The following is a 22,592-nucleotide window of genomic DNA, read 5'->3' as shown; positions in this document are numbered from 1 at the left end:
TGATCACCTATGAAGCCTCAACCGATGGCATGCTAATTAGTCTTGCCACCAAAACAGTTACACTGATCACCTATGAAGCCTCAACCGATGGCATGCTAATTAATGTCTTGCCACCAAAACAGTTACACTGATCACCTATGAAGCCTCAACCGATGGCATGCTAATTAATGTCTTGCATCGATGGAAACATGAGACTGAGGCAGCAAACGCCATCTTGTTCGCTGCCGCCGTTTATAGGCCTAGCTACTAGGGTTGAAGAATCGACGCTAACTAGACACATAGATTGATTTACTTTCATGCTATGTCACATGTGAAAATACATGAGCAATCCCAGTATTTAATACAACATGCGAAAAGGCCGAGATGTTATATTTCAATTTTACATTATCAGAATGTATGCCTCAACGATTTCTAACCAAATAACCCTGTTCAATAGCAGTGACCTCAATACAAGCTACTAGACAGCAGCCCAACTTCACTCTCCGACAACGGACGTCGGGGATTATCAGAAACAGGGTGCAGACAAACAGAAAAGACCCACCCAAAGGGAATATAACACACTGATTCCTATCGTTTCGCCCCCGTGCTTGACGTGTGCTAAATGACTCCAGCAACTAGCTAAGGAGTTAGCTGGCTAGTGTTGGAGAAGAAAATCCAATTAATTACCTACTTAACTAGAAGTAGCCATGTCGTTAAAGCCAGCAGTAGCCGTTTAATTTGATGTAAACCACAAGAGCCAAGTAAAGCAATTGTGCTACCGTTAAGGTGGGGGATATTTAAATGGTACAAATAGTTTATTTACCAACTAGCAGTTAGCTAACGTTTGTGCTATTTAACATCAATCCAGCTAACTTTAGTTAAACACTAACGTTAGCTAGTTTGCTAACAGACATCTAGTTAACTAGCTAACGTTAACTGAATGGATAACTACGTTAGCTATCTAGGTGGTAGATTGGCAAAAGTGATCATACTTGACTACCAAAACGGCATATCTAACAATGCCTCAACTTATTTTAAACACATCCCATTATGAATAGTGCCCAAGATAAATTGCTAGCAATGGACAAGTCAGATAACTAACGTTAGCTAGTTATCGCTTGCATTTTAGGCCACAGTTGTCCATCTCCAAGATGTTAGCTACCCAGCTAACAAGTCCGCTTTTAATAAACAAGTTAAATATGGTTGTTTTGAAATGCAGTTTAAATTAAAAGGGGTATTGAGGCACGGTTAATATTTTTTTATGGAAAAAAAAATAAGCTAGCTGGACAACATTGCTGGCTAACTAGTTAACCCAGCGGTCTACCGCAGCTATTTGGGTACCTAACCAAATTAGCTAGCTGACGTTAGTTGGTTAATGACTTGTCCAAGAAAGTGTTTGCTGTCCACTTCCCATGAATTGGACAGGGTCCAACCCGTCCCTTGCTAAATCAGGCTGGATATATAGTTAGGTCGGTACGTTAACAATACATACGAGTATTTCAATATACATGCTGAAATTAGGATCGATATAGCCAGCAGCTGGAAAGCAGCTAAAATTGGCTATGCTAACGTTAACCCACCCCGGACAGTAACGTAAACTAGCTAATTTAACGTTACCAAATCGGCCAACAATTACACTAGCATTTTGTTTTCCAAATGTGCGACATTGCACCGTGACCGTCCTACCTTTTTCTCAGTTGGCGTTGGCTTGTTTATTTAGCATTGACTGGAAAAGGTAACCGTGTAGTTATTCCTCCAATCCACGCATCAACGAATAGCTAGTTTACAAACTAGCTAGCTTTCAGAGGAGCAACCCTTCCCAAACGTAACCAGGCTGGCCAGTAAGCTTTTTCAACAACCTGGACCAACCGGGGGGGGGGGGGTGGAAATCACACCACTCCCTGCTGATGACGGGACACAGATCCCTGCTGCAAAGTGCAAGTAGGCTTATTGACAATTTCAATAATCAATTTTCACTACTGTCTGTTCCCGATGTATATTTCATTTAGAAGCCACTTCCCCTTAAGGCCGCCCTGAAATCTTTCTCGGTACTACTCAGTCACTACTTCACCCGGCAATCAAACCGCGAAATGGGCGCGGTAACCCTGCAATAAACTATGGGAAACCCCACGCTCTGCAGCAACGCTCGCATAAACACAAAATTAGATTGTACATTCGTTTCGAAAAAGTACAATATAGGCCAATAATCAGTGCAAAATATCAAATTAATTGTCCAATAAATTAATTAATCTAAGTATATTATGGGTTGGGCCATTGGAACACAGGAGTGATGGTTTGCTGATAATGGGCATCTGTACGCCTATGTTGATATTCCATTTAAAAAATGGATTTAAAAACATATATACACATATATACACATATATACACACACACACATATATATATACATAGTTGAAGTCAAAAGTTTACATACACCTCAGCCAAATACATTTAAACTCAGTTCTTCACAATTCCTGACATTTAATCTGAGTAAAAATGTCCTGTTTAGGTCAGTTAGGATCACCACTTTATTTTTAGAATGTGAAATAGAATGTGAAATATCACAGAGAATGATTTATTTCAGCTTTTATTTGATTGAGGGTTGAGGTCAGGGCTTTGAGAATTGAGGTCAGGGCTTTGTGATGGCCACTCCAATACCTTGACTTTGTTGTCCTTAAGCCATTTGCCACAACTTTGGAAGTATGCTTGGGGTCATTGTCCATTTGGAAGACCCATTTGCGACCAAGCTTTAAATTCCTGACTGACGTCTTGAGATGTTGCTTCAATATATCCACAATTTTCCTTCCTCATGAAGCCATCTATTTTGTGATGTACACCAGTCCCAACCTGCAGCAACACACCCCCACAACATGATGCTGTCACCCCAGTGCTTCACGGTTGGGATGGTGTTCTTCGGCTTGCAAGCATCCCCCTTTTTCCTCCAAACATAACGATGGTCATTATGGCCAAACAGTTCTATTTTTGTTTCATCAGACCAGAGGACATTTCTCCAAAAAGTATAATCTTGTCCCCATGTGCAGTTGCAAACCATAGTCTGGCTTTTTTATGTCGATTTTGGAGCAGTGTCTTCTTCCTTGCTGAGCGGCATTTCAGGTTATGTCAATATATGACTCGTTTTACTGTGGATATAGATACTTTTGTACCTGTTTTCTATAGCTTCTTCACAGGGTCCTTTGCTGTTTTTCTGGGATTGATTTGCACTTTTCGCACCAAAGTACGTTCATCTCTAGGAGACAGAACACCTCTTCATCCTGAGCGGCATGATGGCTGCGTGGTCCCATGGTGTTTATTCTTGCGTACTATTGTTTGTACAGATGAACGTGGTACCTTCAGGCATTTGGAAATTGCTCCCAAGGATGAACCAGACTCGTGGAGTTCTACAAAAACAATTTTGAGGTCTTGGCTGATTTCTTTTGACTTTCCCATGATGTCAAGCAAAGAGGCTGTAACGGTTGTCTTCGTGTTCGTAATGTTTTATTTACTGAACACTGAAATACAAAAATAACAACGTGAAATAAACGAAAACCGAAACAGTCCTGTAAGATGCAGAAAACACGAAACAGAAAATAGTCACCCACAAAACACAGGCTACCTAAGTATGATTCTCAATCAGAGACAACGAACGACACATGCCTCTGATTGAGAACCATACTAGGCCAAACACGTAGAAAATATAACATAGAAAAAAGACCATAGACAACCCACCCCAACTCACGCCCTGACCAACCTAACATAAAGACATAAAGACAAAAACAACTATGGTCAGAACGTGACAGAGGCACTGAGTTTGAAGGTAAGCCTTGAAATACATCCACAGGTCCACCTCCAATTGACCCAAATGATTTTCAATTAGCCTATCAGAAGCTTCTAAAGCCATGACATCATTTTCTGGAATTTTCCAAGCTGTTAAAAGGCACAGTCAACTTATTGTATGTAAACTTCTGACCCACTGGAATTGTGATACAGTGAATTATAAGTGAAATAGTCTGTCTGTGAACAATTGTTGGAAAAATGACCCGTGTCATGCACAAAGTAGATGTCCTAACCGACTTGCCAAAACTATAGTTTGTTAACAAGACATTTGTGGAGTGGTTGAAAAACAAGTTTTAATGACTCGAACCTAAGCATATGTAAACTTCCGACGTCAACTGTACATACTCTTACTATTTATTTTAGTAACTAATACAATGTTATCCACCATCAAAATTATATTCTGAATACTGCAATAAACAGTTATAGCTGATGAAAAATGTAAACAATGCTGTTATTCTACTGTCAAATTCCGTATAGAATTGTATCAAACTGTACTGTTCTTACACAGTTGCTAAGCTTTTTTTTGTGAAGATTCATTTTAGAATGAGAGATGTGAAAATCAAAGGCATTGTCATGTTACAGTACATGTTAGGAGATTCATTTATAGTAGGATTTCTGTCATCACTAGATGTCAGTGTTTTACCTTTTCAATGCCTTATTGCAATGATGTGATCCACCAGGACTCAGGTCGAGGTATTTTTTATTTCTACCGTTAATAGATACCAAACACCTAGAACTAATATATACTGATTCCACTAACGATGTTAAAGACATACTTTCCTTCTATATTTATATTTATTAAAAATACATCAAAGGAAATTGGATGACGAAGGCCGTCAAATTCTGTTTCTTATATACAGCTAGCTAGTAGTAATATCTTCCTTATTACTTGTTTTTGTGTCATCACAGGAAAAGGTACCTTTAACCGTAGCTTCCTGGGTCTAATGGCATTGGCCCATGAAAGAGCCAAAGGCCAAGATGCAGAGCTACGAGCTGCTTTCAACGTGTTTGACAAAGAGGTCAAGGGATATATCGAGTGGAATACACTGAAGTAAGACTAACATTACCTACAGAATCTATTGTTTGGTTCCAGTTTAGAGACCTTTTTGCCCGTTTTTCCTCGCTATGAACTTAAATTAACTTTAATAATCAGCTACAAACCACCTCTATTTGCAGGTACAGTATGTGTTGATGAATGCATCAGAATCACTGAATGAGTTGGAGGCAGAGCAAATGATGGAGCCAGATAAAGATTGAGATGGAACCATCGACTATGAAGGTAAGAGTAGACCAGTCTCTCAAAATTATATTCATTTTATCTCACTGAAACTAACCTGGATAAAAAAGTTTTAACAAATAACCTTCATTTAAAGCATCTGATTTTCTTCTCAAAATGAATGGTGGCCATGATGACTGCAGACTCCTTCAAAATGAGCTAAGTGAATCAAAGAAGCCAGAAATGAAGAGAGAACATTATGTTGGTCAGGGTTGACTGTGTTGGTTACTGTCCTGAACATCAGGCTTCACCTGTTTTGATAATAAAACAAGACAATTTCTCTCAAAATTGGTCCTCAAGTATGCAAATGTTTTCATTAAAATAAAGCTGTGGCTATTACTGCGTTGTGTGCTGACTGATTGAATTGAATTCTTATGGGTGACCTTTGGGGTAAAATATGGTATCTCATATGTATGATTTCTCAAAATTACAGTACTCAAACAAATCCTTACAACCTAACGGTACTATGAATGAAAAGGGCTTGATTGAAAGTGCATTTGCCTCACTGAAAATCCCCAGTCCGTTGCCTGTTAGAGGATGTGACATAATAGGGTTAATTTCCCCAGGCCAGCCACCCGGATATAATCATGCATCTTGGCCTGACAGCATCTGGTCTCCCCAACCATTAAATCCCATTCTCATCCCTATAAAGCCAGATTGACGGCTCAGAGAGCCAACACCAGCTGCTGCTTTCACCCCAGCCGACCTATCACAGGAGGGATGGGGGAGGGAGCTTTGGATCACAGAGCTCTGGTTGCAGCATCCCTGGAGCAGCTACTGTTATCTGAAACACAAGGGCCAGGATAGGGGAACAGATCTAAAGAAGAGATAGACAGGGAATCCTCTGGAATCATCCAGGGGTCGGGTTGCTTTGTGTGGAGTGGAGCAGGAGGTGAGAAGAAGTGTTTTCCATGTAAACACCCCCTCAGAAGGGATAAGCGGAGAAGCGGTAGAGAGGAGGAAGGGTAGAGAGAGGAGGGGTAGAGAGAGGGGAAACGCTCCTTCTCCCTAGGATATTACCCCTCTATCTGGCTACCTACTACGGCTCCTTTAAAAAAAAATAGTGGTAATCCCATCACATCAAGGAAAGGTAGGTACATACCCCTAATCTGGGAGGGCAATTAAGAGGAGCTTGCATGTCATGTTGGCAGTATTAAAAGCCATATTTTGCCGTATTTATACTTATTGACTTACAGAGGAATGATCACTGTGCAACATTTCATGGTGTGAAAAGGACAATAAGAGATGATAAACTTGAGAAACATGCTATATTATGGAAATGTTATGTTGACTGTCTTTGTACTGTATTTGTTCTCCAATTGGACAGTGACAAATGCTGAGACTGGCTCTGGGTTGTGATTGGTTGAGATCTTGCACTGCACATGTTCTGCATTAGATGAATAAATAGACAGACAGCTGGCAGACTGCATTCTGAGGTGGGACCGGGGATGGCTCATGTGTCTTTGTTTTCATGGTTTGCTTCGAGGCAAGCAACACTGAACCATGCATGAGAGCACCAGCAGTTCCTGACGACTGTGTAATCTCGTTCTCCATAGCCAATGTGAGTAGGAACTTAAAACAGGTTCACAAGGCTACGGGGCCAGACAGATGACCAGGATGCATACTCAGAGCCTGTGCCGATCAGCTGCCGGGTGTCTTAACTGACATTTTCAACCTCTCCCTAACCCAGTCTGTAATACCTACAGGTTTCAAGCAGACCACCATAGTCCCTGTGCCCAAGAAAGCAAAGGTAACCTGTCTAAATGACTATTGCTTTGAACGGTCATTGCTCACATCAACTAAATGCTTTGAACGGTCATTGCTCACATCAACACCATCCTCCCAGACACCCTGGACCCACTCCAATTCACATATCACCCCAAGAGATCCACAGATGACAGAATTTATTTTGTACTCCACACTGCCCTCCCACCTGGACTAGAGGAACCCCTATGTGAGAATTCAGTTCATTGACTACAGCTCAACACCATAGTCCTCTTCCAAGCACTATGGTGTTGTTCACCCACAACTGCGTGGCTGCGCACAACTCCAACACCATCATTAAGTTTACTGACGACATAATATAATAATAATAATATATGCCATTTAGCAGACGCTTTTATCCAAAGCGACTTACAGTCATGTGTGCATTCATTCTACGTATGGGTGGCCCCGGGGATCGAACCCACTACCCTGGCATTACAAGCGCCATGCTCTACCAACTGAGCTACAGAAGGACCGACATGACAGTGGTAGGTCTGATCACTGACGACAATGAAACCACCTATAGAGAGGTGGTCAGTGACCTGGCAGAGCGGTGCCAGGACAACAACCTCTCCCTCAATGTCAGCAAGACAAAGGAGCTGATTGTGGACTACAGGAAACGGACGGATGAGCACGCCCCCATCAACATTGACAGGGCTGCAGTGGAGCGGGTCGAGTGCTTCAAGTTCCTCTGCGTCCACATCAGTAAGGAATTAACATGGTCCATACACATCAACACAGTCATGAAGGAGGCTGAAAAGATTTGGCATGGCTCTCAGTTCCTCAAAAAGTTATACAGCTGCACCATTGAGAGCATCTTGACTGGCTGCATCAGTGTTTGGTATCGCAACTGCTTGGCATCCGACCACAAGGCGCTACAGAGGGTAGTGTGTACGGCCCAGTACATCATTGGGGCCGAGCTCCCTGCCATCCAGGACCTCTACACCAAGCAATGTCAGAGGAAGGCTAAAAATTGTCTAAGACTCCAGCCACCCAAATCACAGACTGTTCTGCAAGCGATACCAATGCACCAAGACTGGAACCAACGGGACCCTAAACAACTTCTACATCCAAGCTATAAGACTACTAAATAGTTAACAAAATATCTACCCAAATATCTGCATTGACCCTTTTTGCACCAACTCTTTTGACTCATCACATAAGCTGCTGCTACTGTTTATTACCTATCCTGTTGCCTAGTCACTTTACCCCTACCTGAACATATCCACCTCAATTACCCCATACCCCTGCACATGGACTCGGTACTGGTACTGGTACCCTGTGTATAAAGCCAAGTTGCCGTTACTCATTGTGTATTTACTCCTTGTGTTATAATTGTTTCTATATTTTTCTCCTGCATTGTTGGGAAGGGCCCATCAGTAAGCATTTCACTGTTCGTCTACACGAACAGTGCACCATTGTTGTTTACAAAGCATGTGACAAATACAATTTGATTTTATTTGTGTGAGACTATACTAGATTATATCATGTCTGCCATACTATTGTACATGGCAGAATTCAGCATATAAATACACTGACCCTCTGGCTCACAGTTTAATGATATCTTATGAAGGCTTAATGAAACCTATACTAGCCCTTTATAAGGTTTATATACTGTACATGCTTTAAAAAATACTATATAAAGGGTGGTGTGTGTGTGGTTGTGCAGTACTACTGTATGTGTGCAAACTTCGGAGCGACTGTGTAAACAGCACACCTTCTGACACATTGCCTAACAAAGTGTGCTGAATTTTTTAGGGTTGGTTTTCCTCTGTATTTTCTCTGCTATGTTCTGCCACCCTTTTCTCTGCTTCTGGTACCCACATCCTGCCCACAACACCCACTGCTGCCCTGTCGGCACAACAGGTTCTGGGGTTTAATCTGATGGAACCAGGGGTGGGGACATATATGCTTTTACCTGTTTCTACAAATACACACTTCTACGAGGCGAACATCGTGTCATGTCATGAGCACTGTGAAAAATACACACAATTATTTTGCATCTAGTTTAGTTTTTATGGAGGATGCACCTTGGTGCCAATTTGTTTCAGTATTTCACAAAAAGATTAACACCTGACTGCTTTCAGTAGGTGATCAGAGGTTTTGCCTTGATCAGAATCAGAATGAAAGGGCCCTCCTGTTTGACACATGTGTATTTCAGACCTCAAACATGCTACACACACAAAACCAACATACAACCAACCAAGCCATATGATATGCTAGTGCATAATATGTTTGTTTGTTTTCTGATCTGATGGTGTTAAATGATCTGCATTAAGGTTCTGCCTGGAGAGTGTGTTCTGGTGTACTCAATGCAATCCCAATGCTTCAGCAGACCTCAGACCAGAGAGAGTCAACCTGCGGCTGTTGTGACACACCTGAGATACAGACAAGAGTCACATTGAGACAACTACAGCAGTGGGACACAAGACAACTCTCCACATTGCTTTGTTGTTTCCTCTTAGCTGAAACCATGGATATGACTACGGCCAAGACCACCGCAAGCTTTCTCTCCACTGTCTCCAGCACCTCCATGACCCCCATTCTCACTGTTACAACGGACGCCAGGATGGAACAGGGGATGGTCACAGAGTCCAGGACAAAACTCATGACCACTAACATTACTATAACAACAACCAACGAGACAAGCTTCAATGCCACCAAGCTGCCAGAGTTGGAGCTCGAGGGCTCTGAGATTGGCATGGTGTTGGTGCCCTTTGGCATCATCACTGTAATTGGCCTGACATTGGTCGTGGTAAGAAAGCAATCGCTTCAGTCACTACCTAGTTTCCATGCCCACAAAATATGTCTGTTTGTCACAACAGTGTACACAGTATGAATGAGTTTATTTTCCTCCTCTTATCTAATTAACAATGATATGTGTGACTCCCTGTGCCCCACCATGTCTTCCACTCCCAGATGCTGTATATCAGGAAACGGAAGAGGTGAGGAATTTCCTTATTATATAAGAGTTGAAGTTATCAGCCAGATTTGTGAAAGGGAGGGCTACCTTCCATGCATATCCAAATAATTATAGCATTAAGAGAAACATGTCAGTAATCTTTGTCCTGGGAACCCAAAAGTTGAACGAGCTGATGTTAGCACAGAGGAGTCCCTGCCCATATTCTGAAAACCTACCTTAATCAAGTATTTGATTAAATCCCATGCCCCCCCCCCTAAAAAATAAAACAGAATAACACTCACACTTTTTTTTCCTACTAGCACTGACTTAGCTGATCACTATTTTATTGAGGATAAATTGACTTACTATGATTATGATATGTGGTTGTCTCACATAGCTATATATTTATTTAATTGAAATTTTGAAACAAACAAAGAATACTTAGTAACAAAAATAACATGGCAACTACTGTCCAATGATAATAACAATGAAATAAAAAAGTATAAGGCAACTACTGTCTTCTGTTTTGGAGTGACAGCCAATTTAGTAATTCATACATTGTGCAATTCTGAGTTTTATAATGGCATCCAATAATTCATCTGCAAAGATTGTTATAAATTACATCTAATGCACAAAGTAAGGTCTTGGTTTTGTTTTGATAGATGACGTCACCATGGTGTAGGATAGGATGCAGCAGTTGGGTTACTAAATGATTTTGAATGGATATAGTAAAACCATTCTTAGATCTGTATAGTAACCCAAGCTTATAGTTAGGACTTTTTTTAATGCACTAACTGTAAGACACTCTGGAAAAGAGCATCTTCTAAATGACCAACATTTCAAATGTTATGTGTTTCTAACAATTCATTAAAAGGTTTCAATACTACATAGATGCATTTGTCTAACTATTACTTTCCTCCTGCCCTGTGTTCACTGTTCAGACTGGAGAAGCTGAGGCACCAGCTGATGCCCATGTATAACTTTGATCCGGCAGAGGAACAGGATGACTTGGAACAGGAACTACTGGACCACAACCTCACAGGACCCAATAACAAGGTAGTATACGACACAGGTCTGAAGCAGTGCCCAGGCTACACTCCCCTCTTCAGTGATACTGATCCTCTACTGTAGATCTATGATGATACAAGTCTTGATGGTTACATAATGTTCAGACACGTCTTTAATAACCCGCAGTGATATATTACTCACTGATCTACAGTTACTGGATCTCATCTATATTTATCTACAATGGATTCATAAATCTATAGGTTCAGAGCATTATAATGTACTCCAACAGAGCTTTGTGACTACAGTGCTTACATTACCAGTAACCAGTTGCTATTTTATACTCATATTAATGGACTTTTTTCTTTTAAGTTTTGACAATAGGCCAAATGGTAAAGTCAAATGTGTGTCTGTTGCTCCATTTTCCCTTTCAAAAAACACTTACCATGTGGACCTTGCCGTGTTAATTATTCTCCATTTACATACAACAAGTTCAACGATTACAACAGAATACCACTGTACACACATGCACAACCTTTTCTACTACACTGGAGTGACACACACCGATACCCTCATATCCCATCTTCTCTCTGTGTGCTAAATACCATCAAGTTGTTGATTACTGCCTCATCACTCTCACCTCACTGCTCCTAAATGTCCCAAAATGACTGATTTCCTCATTTTCCCCTTGTGATTGACATGACTAGGCTATGAATGTGATTATAAAAATGTGTGTGGCAGTACTGGTTTCCTTTACAGACGTGTCTCTGACAAATACTACATAATTATCTCTTCCAAATTAACATACAGTAGATATCTTAAGTACTCAATTCACTTCTCCACCCATTGATTTGCTTCCCAAACGCTACATTACTAAAACAAATGTTATAAGCAATCACAGCAGTGGCAGATTCAATATTCATTGGTTACAAAATGAAAAATCTGTTCATATGACCACTTATGGCCATCGCATAACAAAGTTATGGTGGATGCTTCTAGTATTACCATGGCAACTATTGTGTCTCACAGTTTTACCCCCCCCCCCCCCAGACTCTCACGACCTCCCAGGGGACGACACAGAGGCCCAGTCGCCTGGTCTTCACAGACGTAGCCAACGGTCTCAATGCATAACTACACTCTTAAAGACATGAGGGGACTACTGGGGGGAGTGGGGAGGGGACTACTGGGGGGAGGACTACTGGGGGAGTGGGGAGGGGACTACTGGGGGTGTGGGGAGGGGACTACTGGGGGGAGTGGGGAGGGGACTAGCTATTCCGTCATTGAGATATGTTGCTCAGGAAAAACAGGAAAACTGGAATGAAGGCCATGGAAACATACTGATGTCTGGGGGATGTTGTTCAGGCTGGGCTATAAGGGAATTATGATGTTTAAGTTGTAATGTAGTCATAGTTTAACTGTGAGGATCTCCCATCATTGTCATTAGTCCATATCATCTACAGTGACTATGGTGGGATATATGGGGAAATTAGGTGAACTTTATTGAACTAAGGATTTTGTACTGGATGTTATTTGTTGCACAAATACTTAATGGGTTTTTGTTGGATCACTGTCTTTCTCTGTAGTTAAGTGATAGTGGTGGTAGAACTCCTACATCCATCTTCATTGAAAACTTTGTCTAGAATGTATTCATTTCCACATGTTCGTATTTTGCTGCTAAATGTAGACAACCACATTTGAGAAGAGACTCCTCTAAAATGGTTATGCAAAAATGTTATGCTTCCATAATGGTGGTGGACTAGAGACCTGGAACAACAAGGGAATGGACATTCTACACATTGAAGAACTAAAACACGACATCAGGAGATCTGGAGGACAATGCCTGGGGTACTGTAACCCACCTAGTGTACATTACTGTACCCCTGTCCACACATCCAAAATGTGTCTTTGAGCACTTCTGTCTCTATCGCCCCTTTGCCCTCAAAGTATTAGTATATTTCCTCTAAGTAATAAAGTATTAGTATGTTTCCTCTATAACAAGTAATAAAGCAGCAACATTGGTTTCTATACACTTAAAGATACAGTATTTTGACGACCACTTATTGTGCTGCTACTTTTTGATGAATACATGACAGACGAACATAGCTATGTGATACTTTTATTGGTAACAGACAGACCAAGCAGCACCTCTATACTCATGCAAAAACACACCATAAAGCGAGACAGATCAGGCAAACTAAGGCAAACTAAAAAACACAATTTTGAGTTGTGTATTCAAGTTCAAATGGATTACATTGAAAATAAATCTTCATGAAGTACATGATCAAGGAGACTGAAATGAACACATTTCCAAATGTTGCAAAAAAATATGAAAAGCTTAAAAACTGAAGATGTTACGAGATAACAGGACCCAACTACACTACTCAATATTTAAAAGCCCTTGTACATAAAAGCATTACAACAAGCACATGACAAACTCCTAAGATATGTGTACTTATATACACACACACACACTGAATATACTGTATCTATATCAGTAAGCTCATAGAGCAACACTGTCAATATCATATAGACCGTGGATATCCTGACGTTGCTGAGGTATGAAGTTAGGTTAGGAGGCACTTTTACTGACATCACAATGCAGTACTTCGGGTTTATTTACCTGTAGGATATGCTGTTATGAACCTAGTGAGATGAGTGGACAGCAGATATATGTTCTATAGGTCTCATAAGATCACATGGGACAAGCAAAGCTAAAATCAGTCAGCCACCCCTCTGGGACAGTGCTCAGTGCCAAAAGCAGACCTGTTTCAGACGTAGTCCACATGGCAAACAGTAATTCCAGCCAAAGACGTGAAGTAATAAGAACAAGATAGAGTTTAGGTTAGAAACTTGCAACTGACAGAAAAAGACTATGTGGACTTGTCCACCCTCTCCAGAAATACATTACAGGAAGAGCCCAAAAAACGAAATGTTAACTTTTATCTCACATGTCACTGACATCAATTCATCAAATGGTTGTTAATCTAACGTCTGCAGTGTGAATGTGAGAACATCAAATGGTTGTTAATCTAACGTCTGCAGTGTGAATGTGAGAACATCAAATGGTTGTTAATCTAACGTCTGCAGTGTGAATGTGAGAACATCAAATGGTTGTTAATCTAACGTCTGCAGTGTGAATGTGAGAACATGAAATGGTTGTTAATCTAACGTCTGCAGTGTGAATGTGAGAACATGAAATGGTTGTTAATCTAACGTCTGCAGTGTGAATGTGAGAACATCAAATGGTTGTTAATCTAACGTCTGCAGTGTGAATGTGAGAACATCAAATGGTTGTTAATCTAACGTCTGCAGTGTGAATGTGAGAACATGAAATGGTTGTTAATCTAACGTCTGCAGTGTGAATGTGAGAACATGAAATGGTTGTTAATCTAACGTCTGCAGTGTGAATGTGAGAACATCAAATGGTTGTTAATCTAACGTCTGCAGTGTGAATGTGAGAACATCAAATGGTTGTTAATCTAACGTCTGCAGTGTGAATGTGAGAACATCAAATGGTTGTTAATCTAACGTCTGCAGTGTGAATGTGAGAACATCAAATGGTTGTTAATCTAACGTCTGCAGTGTGAATGTGAGAACATCAAATGATGACGTAGCCTTTTACATAAGATACGAGGGGAACATGTAAGGGTTCACAGAGGTTGTGATAGAACAAATAAAACATAAGTAAAAACTACAGCAAACAGTAAAATATTGGGTCATTTTGAACCCAGGTACTGTAGATAGATCAATTCTCAAGACAGGCATTTCATCAGAGCCACTAAAGGCTTCTGCTGGGATTCACTTAAAGAGTCTGTCAGCATGGAAGTGGGAGGGAGAGTGTGAGGCTAGTGGGTACAGTACGTATGGGAGTATCCTGAGTAGGTATGTGTGTGTGTTCGTTTTTTTGGTATGGGGAGAGGCTATAAGAGTTCTCTGATTTCCGTGACTGAGGTAGACTGAAAGGTAAAGGGACTGAGGTGTGTTGAGGTCTGAATGAGGTTTGTGTGTCAAGTCATATTGTGAATGTCAAAAAACAAATCAGAAATACACAATAAAATAGAATACTATCATAACTGAGTAGAATGATATGTTCCTGAATAGCTAAATGCATAGCTACATTAAGGCAAAATACCTGAGGTTTTAATGAGTGTATTGAGAAGATAAAGGTAAATACAAAACCTGAGTGTGGTCCGATGTCATGTCAATTGGACACTGTTGAGTTTAGACTTATATCTGCTCATGTTAATGGTAATGTAAAATGTATTCCCATTCAAATATATATCCAACAAAATATCCCTGTGTTTCTTCACAATCAGGACAGACATAACGTAAATTGGGTCATGCCTCTTGTCCCAGTAGCCGCTGTTTGAAATGCATCCTTTTCTTTTGAAAACCCTTCCCCACCATCATCACCACCACCACATACACACGTACGTGCTCACACACACACACACACACACACACACACACACACACACACACACACACACACACACACACACACACACACACACACACACACACACACACACACACACACACACACACACACACACACACACACACACACACCAACCTTGTTCATGAGAAAGGGTTTGGGCAGTCAAACTGAATTGTTGCACGGATTGACCAAATCCTTAGTAATCAATCCCACTGACCAAAGCTATGTCCATCATTGACCCAGCCTCAGGGCTGGATAGACTCCAGGCACAATAACCCAAACAGGCCTACTGTTCTACAAAGCAGGGCTATTATCTGTTGTTTTAGATCCTCATGACAGTGGAGGTTGGATTATACACTCTTAGAAAAAAAGGTGCTATCTAGAACCTAAAAGGGTTCTTTGGCTGTCCCCATAGAACCCTTATTGTTTGCATGAAGAACCCACAGAAGGTTCTACATGGAATTTAAAAATGTTCTACCTTGAACCAAAAAGTGTTCTACCCGGAACCCAAAGGGTTCTCCTATGGGGACAGACAAAGAACCCTTTTGGAACCCTTTTTTCTAAGAGTATACACCTCTGTCTCTGCCCAAACCTTGAGGTAGTACTGTGGCACATTGTCTATTCCCCCTCTGCTTCTTCCTGGGCTGGAGGGTGAGATGGCGAAGCCTCAGTGGGTAAAGACTGTGACTGTGTTACAGTTACTTCAGTTACTTCTGAAGGACCCTGTGAAAAGACACAAAAATACAGACATTAGTATGTACATGTATGTGTGAGAGTGAGTGCTTGCGTGCGCATGTGTTTGTGTAATGAGTAATGATATACTTGTATGAGTGGGTAAACGAGTGATTCTTTACATGTGGGGAAATAGGTCTGTACGCGAGACCAAGAAATGCTAGGGAGAAGATGGTTATGTCAGGAAACCAAGAAGAAAGGGGAAGAGAGCGGTTATATCAGGTTTTCCCGCTCAGCATTGACTCATTCGCATGTCTGTGTCTGAAAAAGGGAGTCTGTCTATGGTTTCAGTTCTTAATGTGTTTTAACTTCTTTGAAACTTGGTTCTGCAGTGAAGATTGTGATAAGATGGATGAGGAAGCTGAATGACATTGGCCTCTTTTTGTGCCAGTGTTGGTGTAATCCGTTGATTCTCTGAAAGAAGGTGCTCTTTGAACGGACGTTCATATTCATCCTCCATGAAAGTAGTGCTCAAGTACAATAGGTAAGAGGATAATTTGAAGAATAAAAACATAATATGACCTATTATGGTGTACTCCTTACCTGCTGTCCTTGGACGACTTCTTGAACTACTCTCTGAGGCTTTGGAGAAGAATAAAAGTGAGAGAAAAAGAAGAGAGAAAAGTTGTTCAATCAATCAGTCAAACTCTCCATTGCACAATGCAGGCCAGCAGTCGACAACTTCAATCTTCAAGGGCTGCAATGTTTTACTTTTAATCAGTGAATGATTTAGACCAGGACTATTCAACTCTGACCCTACAAGGTCCGGAGCCTGATGGTTTTCTGTTCTAAATGATAATTCATTGCATCCACCCGGTGCCCAAGGTCTAAATCAGTCCTTGTTTTAAGGGGAACAACGAAAAGCAATGGGTCTGGCTTCGAGGTCCAGAGTTGAGTTTGAGGGATTTGGACCAACGATGGGCAACTCAGTCGGGATCTCAAATTACTGTCGAGAGTTTGAATAGCAGAATACACAAGGTGCAATTTCAAAATGTGGTTGTGCATCAGCAGTTTTTATCTTGTTATGTTAGTCACTGACAGTCACTCAATTAGCCCATGTCAGCAAAAAAAAATGTTAATTGGTGAGTCAGCCTAAACTTACCGACCAGGGGGTCCCCATTGATTTTGTTAGTCACTCTCACTCAGATATCATATCCTCCCCACGAGGGGAATTTCACTTGGGGCCACCAAAAGTCTAGGACTGGTTCTGACTGCATGTGTTGGTATGGTTGAGGGTAAGCAGACCCGCGAGCCATTGCGGCCCCTCATGATTAGTTCAGATTTTTTTGTGGCCCCCACCCCCATCAAAGTTACCATCCCTGATTCAGACCTAGGACACCAGGTTAGGGAATGCTCTTGTCAATCACTGACACGAATCAGGAAAAACAGAGGGCACTACTGCCCTTAAATCATAAAAGTCTAAGCTGTTGGAAGGCTACTATTACAAGATGGTCATACCATGGATCATTTAGCAATTTGATTTGGAATTTTAGGACCCCTTTAGGTATACATTTTTGTTGTTGTTGAAATTGCTCCGCAGCCCATATAAACCCATTTTTATTTTTAATTAACTAGGCTAGTCAGTTAAGAACAAATTCTTATTTACAATGACAGCATAGGAACAGTAGGTTAACTGCCTTGTTCGGGGGCAGAACGACAGATCTTTACCTTGTCAGCTCGGGGTTCGATCTAGCAACCTTTCGGTTACTGGCCCAACGCTCTAACCACTAGGCTATCTGCCACCCCCTAAACGACAAAACAGACAGTACAAAAATAAATCATAAGGAACAAGGTTTTGAAGTGTCTGTCCTATATCTAGGAGATATAAGAAAGCTCAGGAAATATATATTTAAATTTTAGACACACGATTAACCCCTTTTTTGGAGGGCACAAAACTGCTTTCATACTTTCATTCATTTTGATAATGGTACCTGGTTACCATCAGAGTCCAGTGACACTTATTGGGGTTGTAGAGCAAAACGGAGAACAACATCGTGTTTGTGAGTCTCCTCTTTACATAGTGGGGTCATATTAGTTTGTAACCCAAACGGTTTGGACGTTACAGACAGAGGTTGGCATATCGACTCCATCGACTTCAGATGACTCCTGTGAGGCTTCTGGGGGTTGTGGAGCAAAATGGAGAAACCGTTCGGACACGACATAAGTTTTTTGTGAGAAGACCAATTTTCAGAATGTCTCCTGGTCTGACAAACAGAGCTTTAGCTCTGCCACTTTTCACAACAGATGCGGAAGGCCGACATAGGCGGTTGCGTTTGATTGAGATGCAGCCCATGCAAATATATATATATCTAGCTTAAACAGACTCTTATGGATATTTTAAGGCAGCACTTACCAAACTTGGTACTAGGGAGCCCAAAGGGTGTTTATTTTGTTTTTTTCGAGCACTACACAGCTGATTCAAATAATCAACTAATCATCAAGCTTTGATAATTTGAATCAGCTGTGTGGAAGAAAAAAAGTGCACCCCTTGGGGACCCCAGGACCGATTTTGTGAAACACTGCCTTAAGGACTGAAGTTGTGCATTCCTAGGATACAAAGAGAGATAGGAGTCTAGGGGCGTACATTTGAGGCGCATATCAGTAGGCCTCATTACATGTGTGTGCTTGAGTGAGTGTGTATGTTAGCCTCATACCCATTTCCTCGGCCGGCCCCTTGGTCTTCTCTCCCCGACAGGCTCTACTTCCTGACACAGAAAGGATGGAGGATAAAGCAGAGATGATTGTATTTTTTATTATATACACAAAATGTCTACTCACAACCCTATTCCTACAGTTGATATTTTCTGTTCAGCTCCTCTGCCTAGTTGGATTCTTTGTTTTTATTGCATATTTCATGTTAACGATATCCATGAATATGAGAAGATGATCTTACCTTGGGTGTGGCATGAGGGCCTTTGTTCTTGCTTCCTCTGGGTCGTCCTCTCGGCCTCTTTGGAGTTGGGGGGCCAGTGGGCTCCTGGGGAGAGATGAAGCAAAATCAGGAACTGCTATGGTTATCACTCTGACTCTATCCATAGCCAAAGCAGCTGTGACCCACTCTATTCAATAACATTGTATAGAAAAACCTATGCCAGACTACAGTTGTTAAAATGTGCATTTGGGTTGCTGCTTATGACAGGGTGATATATTTCAGTTATTGTGTCATATACAGATTTAGGATCTTAATTTGATCACCCTGTTACAGGAGAATGTTCCTACAATGCAGGACATTTTTTTGTGTATTTGATTTTTAAAAAGGCTTCTGATGTTTGTAATTTCCACTTAGAAATTTCAGACTTCATTTTCCCTTACGAAAAATGCATCAACCCATATAAAATGTTTCATTAATTATAATCCACATAATTAATTCACATTTCCTGTTGCTGCAGGATTATTTTCCTGCTCATCAAACTAGCTCAAATTAAGATGCTACACCTGCAGGGTCCTGTACAGTGTATGAAGTATGTATGTGGAAGGTTCTGTGGTGGTCCAACCTCCTGTTGTTTCCGTGGGCGACCCCGGCCCCTGCGTGGAGGTGTAGAGTTAGGTGATTGGGCCACGCCTGGCTGTGGTGACGGCTCCTTGGTCCCGCTGTTGCTCATCCCTGTGTCTGTCCACCAGCGCAGTAAGATGGGGGTGTGGGCATGGATGCCCAGAGCTCTGGCCTCGGGGCAGAGGGTTAGGGAGGGGCAGACTTAAACGGCAGGGGGTAGGACACCTGGGAAGTAGAAGGGGGGCTCAGGTTAGCTAGTCAGTGTTGGGCCATCTCTTACTAGTAGGCCTATTGTAAAGACATATATAGTTTATACTATCGTGCATAATCTTTGTATTGTTCCAATGTAACTGGGGGCTGGACAAGTTGATACAAATACACTTTCCTCCTCTCACTCTGAACCTCATAAAATCATTATGAAAGGCCACACTGCTTTCGTCTTGCAGTCAGTCACAGAGCAAGAGTGAGAGCTGCTTTATAAAAGCCTTTGCACCAGCCATTGCAGGTTCATCTGAACACAGACAGGGGTTTGGCATATGTAGGGAAACATTATCTCAGTCTGCAGTAACTATAAGTAGCAGAGATATTCACAACTCAGTATCCCATTCAACATTTAGATCTAATCCATTCAGTCTGTACCAGTTATTATTGGTTATCTACTGTATGTCTGTGAGGCTGTATATAGAGGCTATATGCCTGCTTGTTGACATATCTGTTACATTATGTGAGTATACAGTGCTTTCAACATGGGCTTCTCAGTTACTTTGTACATGAGTTCATATTTGCCTTTAATCTAATATCACCTTCCAAATTGAATACTGTATCACCTTCCAAATCAAATATCACCTTCCAAATCAAATACCACCTTCCAAATCAAATATCACCTTCCAAATCAAATACCACCTTCCAAATCAAATATTGTCTGCACTTTGCATACAGATATTGGAGGCTAAAATCCAGTACTAAATATTTTGCTGCTACACAGGTTACTTTTGTTTATTTCACTAATAACTAAAAACTAGAGGGATTAAAGGACACTTAATTGATTTGAATGATGTATTCTGCGTTTCATTCCTTCATTAATTCATGAATTGTGTTGTTAATTTTGACTGATTATAGAAAGGTGTAGAACATAATCAGAATTCCAAGATCAAGCTCATGCACAGACCAATCAAAAAGGAGATACATCTTGTTGCATTGATATACACTGTAGCTTTTCTTTACCAACCAATGCATTTAAGTAGGAAGTTGAGAGTTGAATTTGTCTGTCTGCAGGAGTAGCCTACAATGTTTTTAAACACAGGTGAAGTCTATGAACAGATACTTTTGCATAGCAGGAGACGATTCGTTTAACTATGTTGCTGGCAGTGAACTAGGAGGACTGAATGTACTTTTTCCATATGGGCGGCAACTGCAACCATAAAAACACATTCTGTGCATTCTTTTAAAACTACCAAAAATGTGTGTCAGGCAGCCTACATTCAAACTGTCACGTCTCTTATGTTATACTTTTAAACTTTAGGTCTACTTGACTTAAAAGGCGCCACTTACCAACATAAAATATAGGTTAGAGCAGTGGTATGGTCTCCAATGGAGCAGGACTAACATTGGGCTATAAGAACGATACAGTAGATCACACAAGAGAAAAGTAAACTATTTGTGCATTTTTATCTTTATAGCATAGTCTATATAGTAGACCTACACTGCATCGTCAATACATGTTTAATCGGGACATTCAAATAATTTTACATAATTATTACATAACCTGTATGAGTTTATTTTAATTTACAGCCGGCGCGAAAGCCATGTGTTTACAGCAGAAGATGCAGGGAGAGAGCAAATCATATCGAATCGAAGGACTGCAGTTTGTCTGCGGGTAACCGTTGTACTTAATCTGAATGATCTGAATACACGATTGAGTAGTAACATATTAATCAAATTGAAGAGAAAAATATCAACAATGTTATTGTAGAAAAATAAACGATAGCCTGTAGGCAGGCCTATAGGAAGGGTAAAATGCTTCACCTACCTTGCTCCCACCAGCTGGTTTTATTGTTAAACTAGACTACCTATTAAAAACACCGATGGAATTGTAGGAAAGTTTACTATTCAGTCTATATTTTAGTCTTACGATTTCTTAATCTTACAGACAGTTCCTTGAATAAAGTTTATCTTTGAATTAACTAACAATATGTATCTTTCTTTCTCTCGCCCCCTCCCTCCTTTCCTCTATCTCACTCAGTCTGTGTGTGATCTTACGTTTGTCTGTCGTAGTCACGAATACCCCAGTTGAAGTATGATGGGGGTTGGAGCTGGATCATATAGGAACATTGCATACTTTCTCTACCATAGAGGAGGGGTGAAACAGTCGAAGACGCCCCTTGCTCATTGGACCACCCACTTGTGAGTGATGGGCATCATACAGATGTAGGATCTTAATTTGATCACACTGTTGCAGGAGAACTTTCCTGAAATTCAGGACATTTTCAACTTGAACTTTCTTGCAATGCATTACATTTTAAACTTGTACTGTGTTAACAAGTCTTCTGAAGTTTGTAATTTCCACTTTGAAATTTCAGACTTGATTTTCCCTTATGAAAAATGTATCAACCCCTACAAAAATGTCCAATAATTATAATCCACGTAATTATTCACATTTCCTGTTGCTGCAGGATTATTTTCCTGCTGTATCAACCTGGCTCAAATTAAGATCTTACATCTGTAGGCTACACTACACTCAGAGGGTTCTACCTGGAGCCAAAAAGGGTTCTTCAAAGGGTTATCCTATGGGGACAGCCGAAGAACCCCTTTGGAACTCTGTTTTCAAAAAGTGTAGCTGTAGATACTGCAGCTCATACAGTTACAGTACCATGAAAATAGGTCATACACTACGTAAACAATTGCTTAACCTGCGTTATTCTGTGTGTGGAATGGACTTCAAAACAAGAATTTGAGCTAATATGTTAAAGTTTGTTTACTCAACAAACTGCTGAACTGAACTAAATGCAGTGCTTAATTTGAGCCGGATCTTGCCGGAACAGGATCCGGCCCTCCGTTTTGGACTGTTTTGTCACAGAACCTATTTGACCAGATCCGGTACCTCTCCTGGCATGAAAAATAATGTTAACTTTTTGCATTGTAAAAACTAGAATAAAAGTGATCAAAG

At 40.8% G+C, this 22,592-nt stretch overlaps 3 protein-coding genes across 11 annotated transcripts in view; 1 reads left to right on the top strand and 2 right to left on the bottom strand.

The window, feature by feature from the left end:
- LOC124003473 (guanine nucleotide-binding protein G(I)/G(S)/G(T) subunit beta-1-like) overlaps positions 1–2,062 on the bottom strand; it is a 28,073-nt gene extending 26,011 nt beyond the window's left edge. The window contains exon 1 of the mRNA XM_046311754.1: positions 1,666–2,062. The gene's annotated coding sequence lies outside the window, so the exon portion shown is untranslated. The remainder of the gene's footprint in view (positions 1–1,665) is intronic.
- A 3,791-nt stretch (positions 2,063–5,853) lies between these two features.
- On the top strand, positions 5,854–11,927 carry LOC124004099 (uncharacterized protein C3orf18 homolog). Of its 7 annotated transcripts, none has more exons than XM_046312885.1 (6): positions 5,854–6,179; positions 6,796–6,839; positions 9,319–9,608; positions 9,773–9,798; positions 10,697–10,811; positions 11,811–11,927. In XM_046312885.1, the coding sequence occupies exons 3-6, from the start codon at positions 9,327–9,329 to the stop codon at positions 11,889–11,891; spliced, it is 504 nt and encodes a 167-aa protein (XP_046168841.1). In that variant the 5' UTR covers positions 5,854–6,179; positions 6,796–6,839; positions 9,319–9,326; the 3' UTR covers positions 11,892–11,927. The 7 variants fall into 7 exon arrangements, with proteins under 7 accessions (XP_046168841.1, XP_046168838.1, XP_046168836.1 ...); XM_046312882.1 differs by having other exon boundaries at positions 9,189–9,608; XM_046312880.1 differs by having other exon boundaries at positions 9,133–9,608.
- A 933-nt stretch (positions 11,928–12,860) lies between these two features.
- LOC124004289 (high mobility group protein HMGI-C-like) lies at positions 12,861–21,819 on the bottom strand. Of its 3 annotated transcripts, XR_006833342.1 has the most exons (7): positions 21,456–21,670; positions 19,428–19,651; positions 18,827–18,910; positions 18,588–18,638; positions 17,602–17,679; positions 16,477–16,515; positions 12,861–15,924 (listed from the first exon to the last, which is right to left on the bottom strand). XR_006833342.1 is itself a non-coding variant. In XM_046313083.1 (6 exons), exons 2-6 carry the CDS (start codon positions 19,533–19,535, stop codon positions 15,820–15,822), a joined length of 387 nt encoding a protein of 128 aa, XP_046169039.1. In that variant the 5' UTR covers positions 19,536–19,651; positions 21,686–21,819; the 3' UTR covers positions 12,861–15,819. The 3 variants fall into 3 exon arrangements, 2 of the variants coding, with proteins under 2 accessions (XP_046169039.1, XP_046169038.1); XM_046313083.1 differs by lacking the exons at positions 17,602–17,679; positions 21,456–21,670 and adding an exon at positions 21,686–21,819; XM_046313082.1 differs by lacking the exon at positions 17,602–17,679.
- Positions 21,820–22,592: the final 773 nt, after the last annotated feature.

The sequence above is a fragment of the Oncorhynchus gorbuscha genome, linkage group LG18 (genome assembly GCF_021184085.1).
Source record: "Oncorhynchus gorbuscha isolate QuinsamMale2020 ecotype Even-year linkage group LG18, OgorEven_v1.0, whole genome shotgun sequence".
In the NCBI taxonomy this organism is placed as follows: Eukaryota; Metazoa; Chordata; class Actinopteri; order Salmoniformes; family Salmonidae; genus Oncorhynchus; species Oncorhynchus gorbuscha.
The sequence above is the reverse complement of the archived record's forward strand: the minus strand, read 5'-3'. Positions and strand labels throughout refer to the sequence as shown.

Coding starts and splice junctions, on each gene's coding strand:
- LOC124004099 (XM_046312881.1), top strand. CDS start 9,177: ATGCTTCAGCAGACCTCAGACCAGAGAGAGTCAACCTGCGGCTGTTGT. Junction 9,609..9,772: donor TTGGCCTGACATTGGTCGTG/GTAAGAAAGCAA, acceptor TTCCACTCCCAG/ATGCTGTATATCAGGAAACG. Junction 10,812..11,810: donor TCACAGGACCCAATAACAAG/GTAGTATACGAC, acceptor CCCCCCCCCCAG/ACTCTCACGACCTCCCAGGG.
- LOC124004289 (XM_046313083.1), bottom strand. CDS start 19,535: ATGAGCAACAGCGGGACCAAGGAGCCGTCACCACAGCCAGGCGTGGCC. Junction 18,639..18,826: donor GCCCTCATGCCACACCCAAG/GTAAGATCATCT, acceptor TTTCTGTGTCAG/GAAGTAGAGCCTGTCGGGGA. Junction 15,925..16,476: donor AAGTCGTCCAAGGACAGCAG/GTAAGGAGTACA, acceptor GTCTTTTCACAG/GGTCCTTCAGAAGTAACTGA.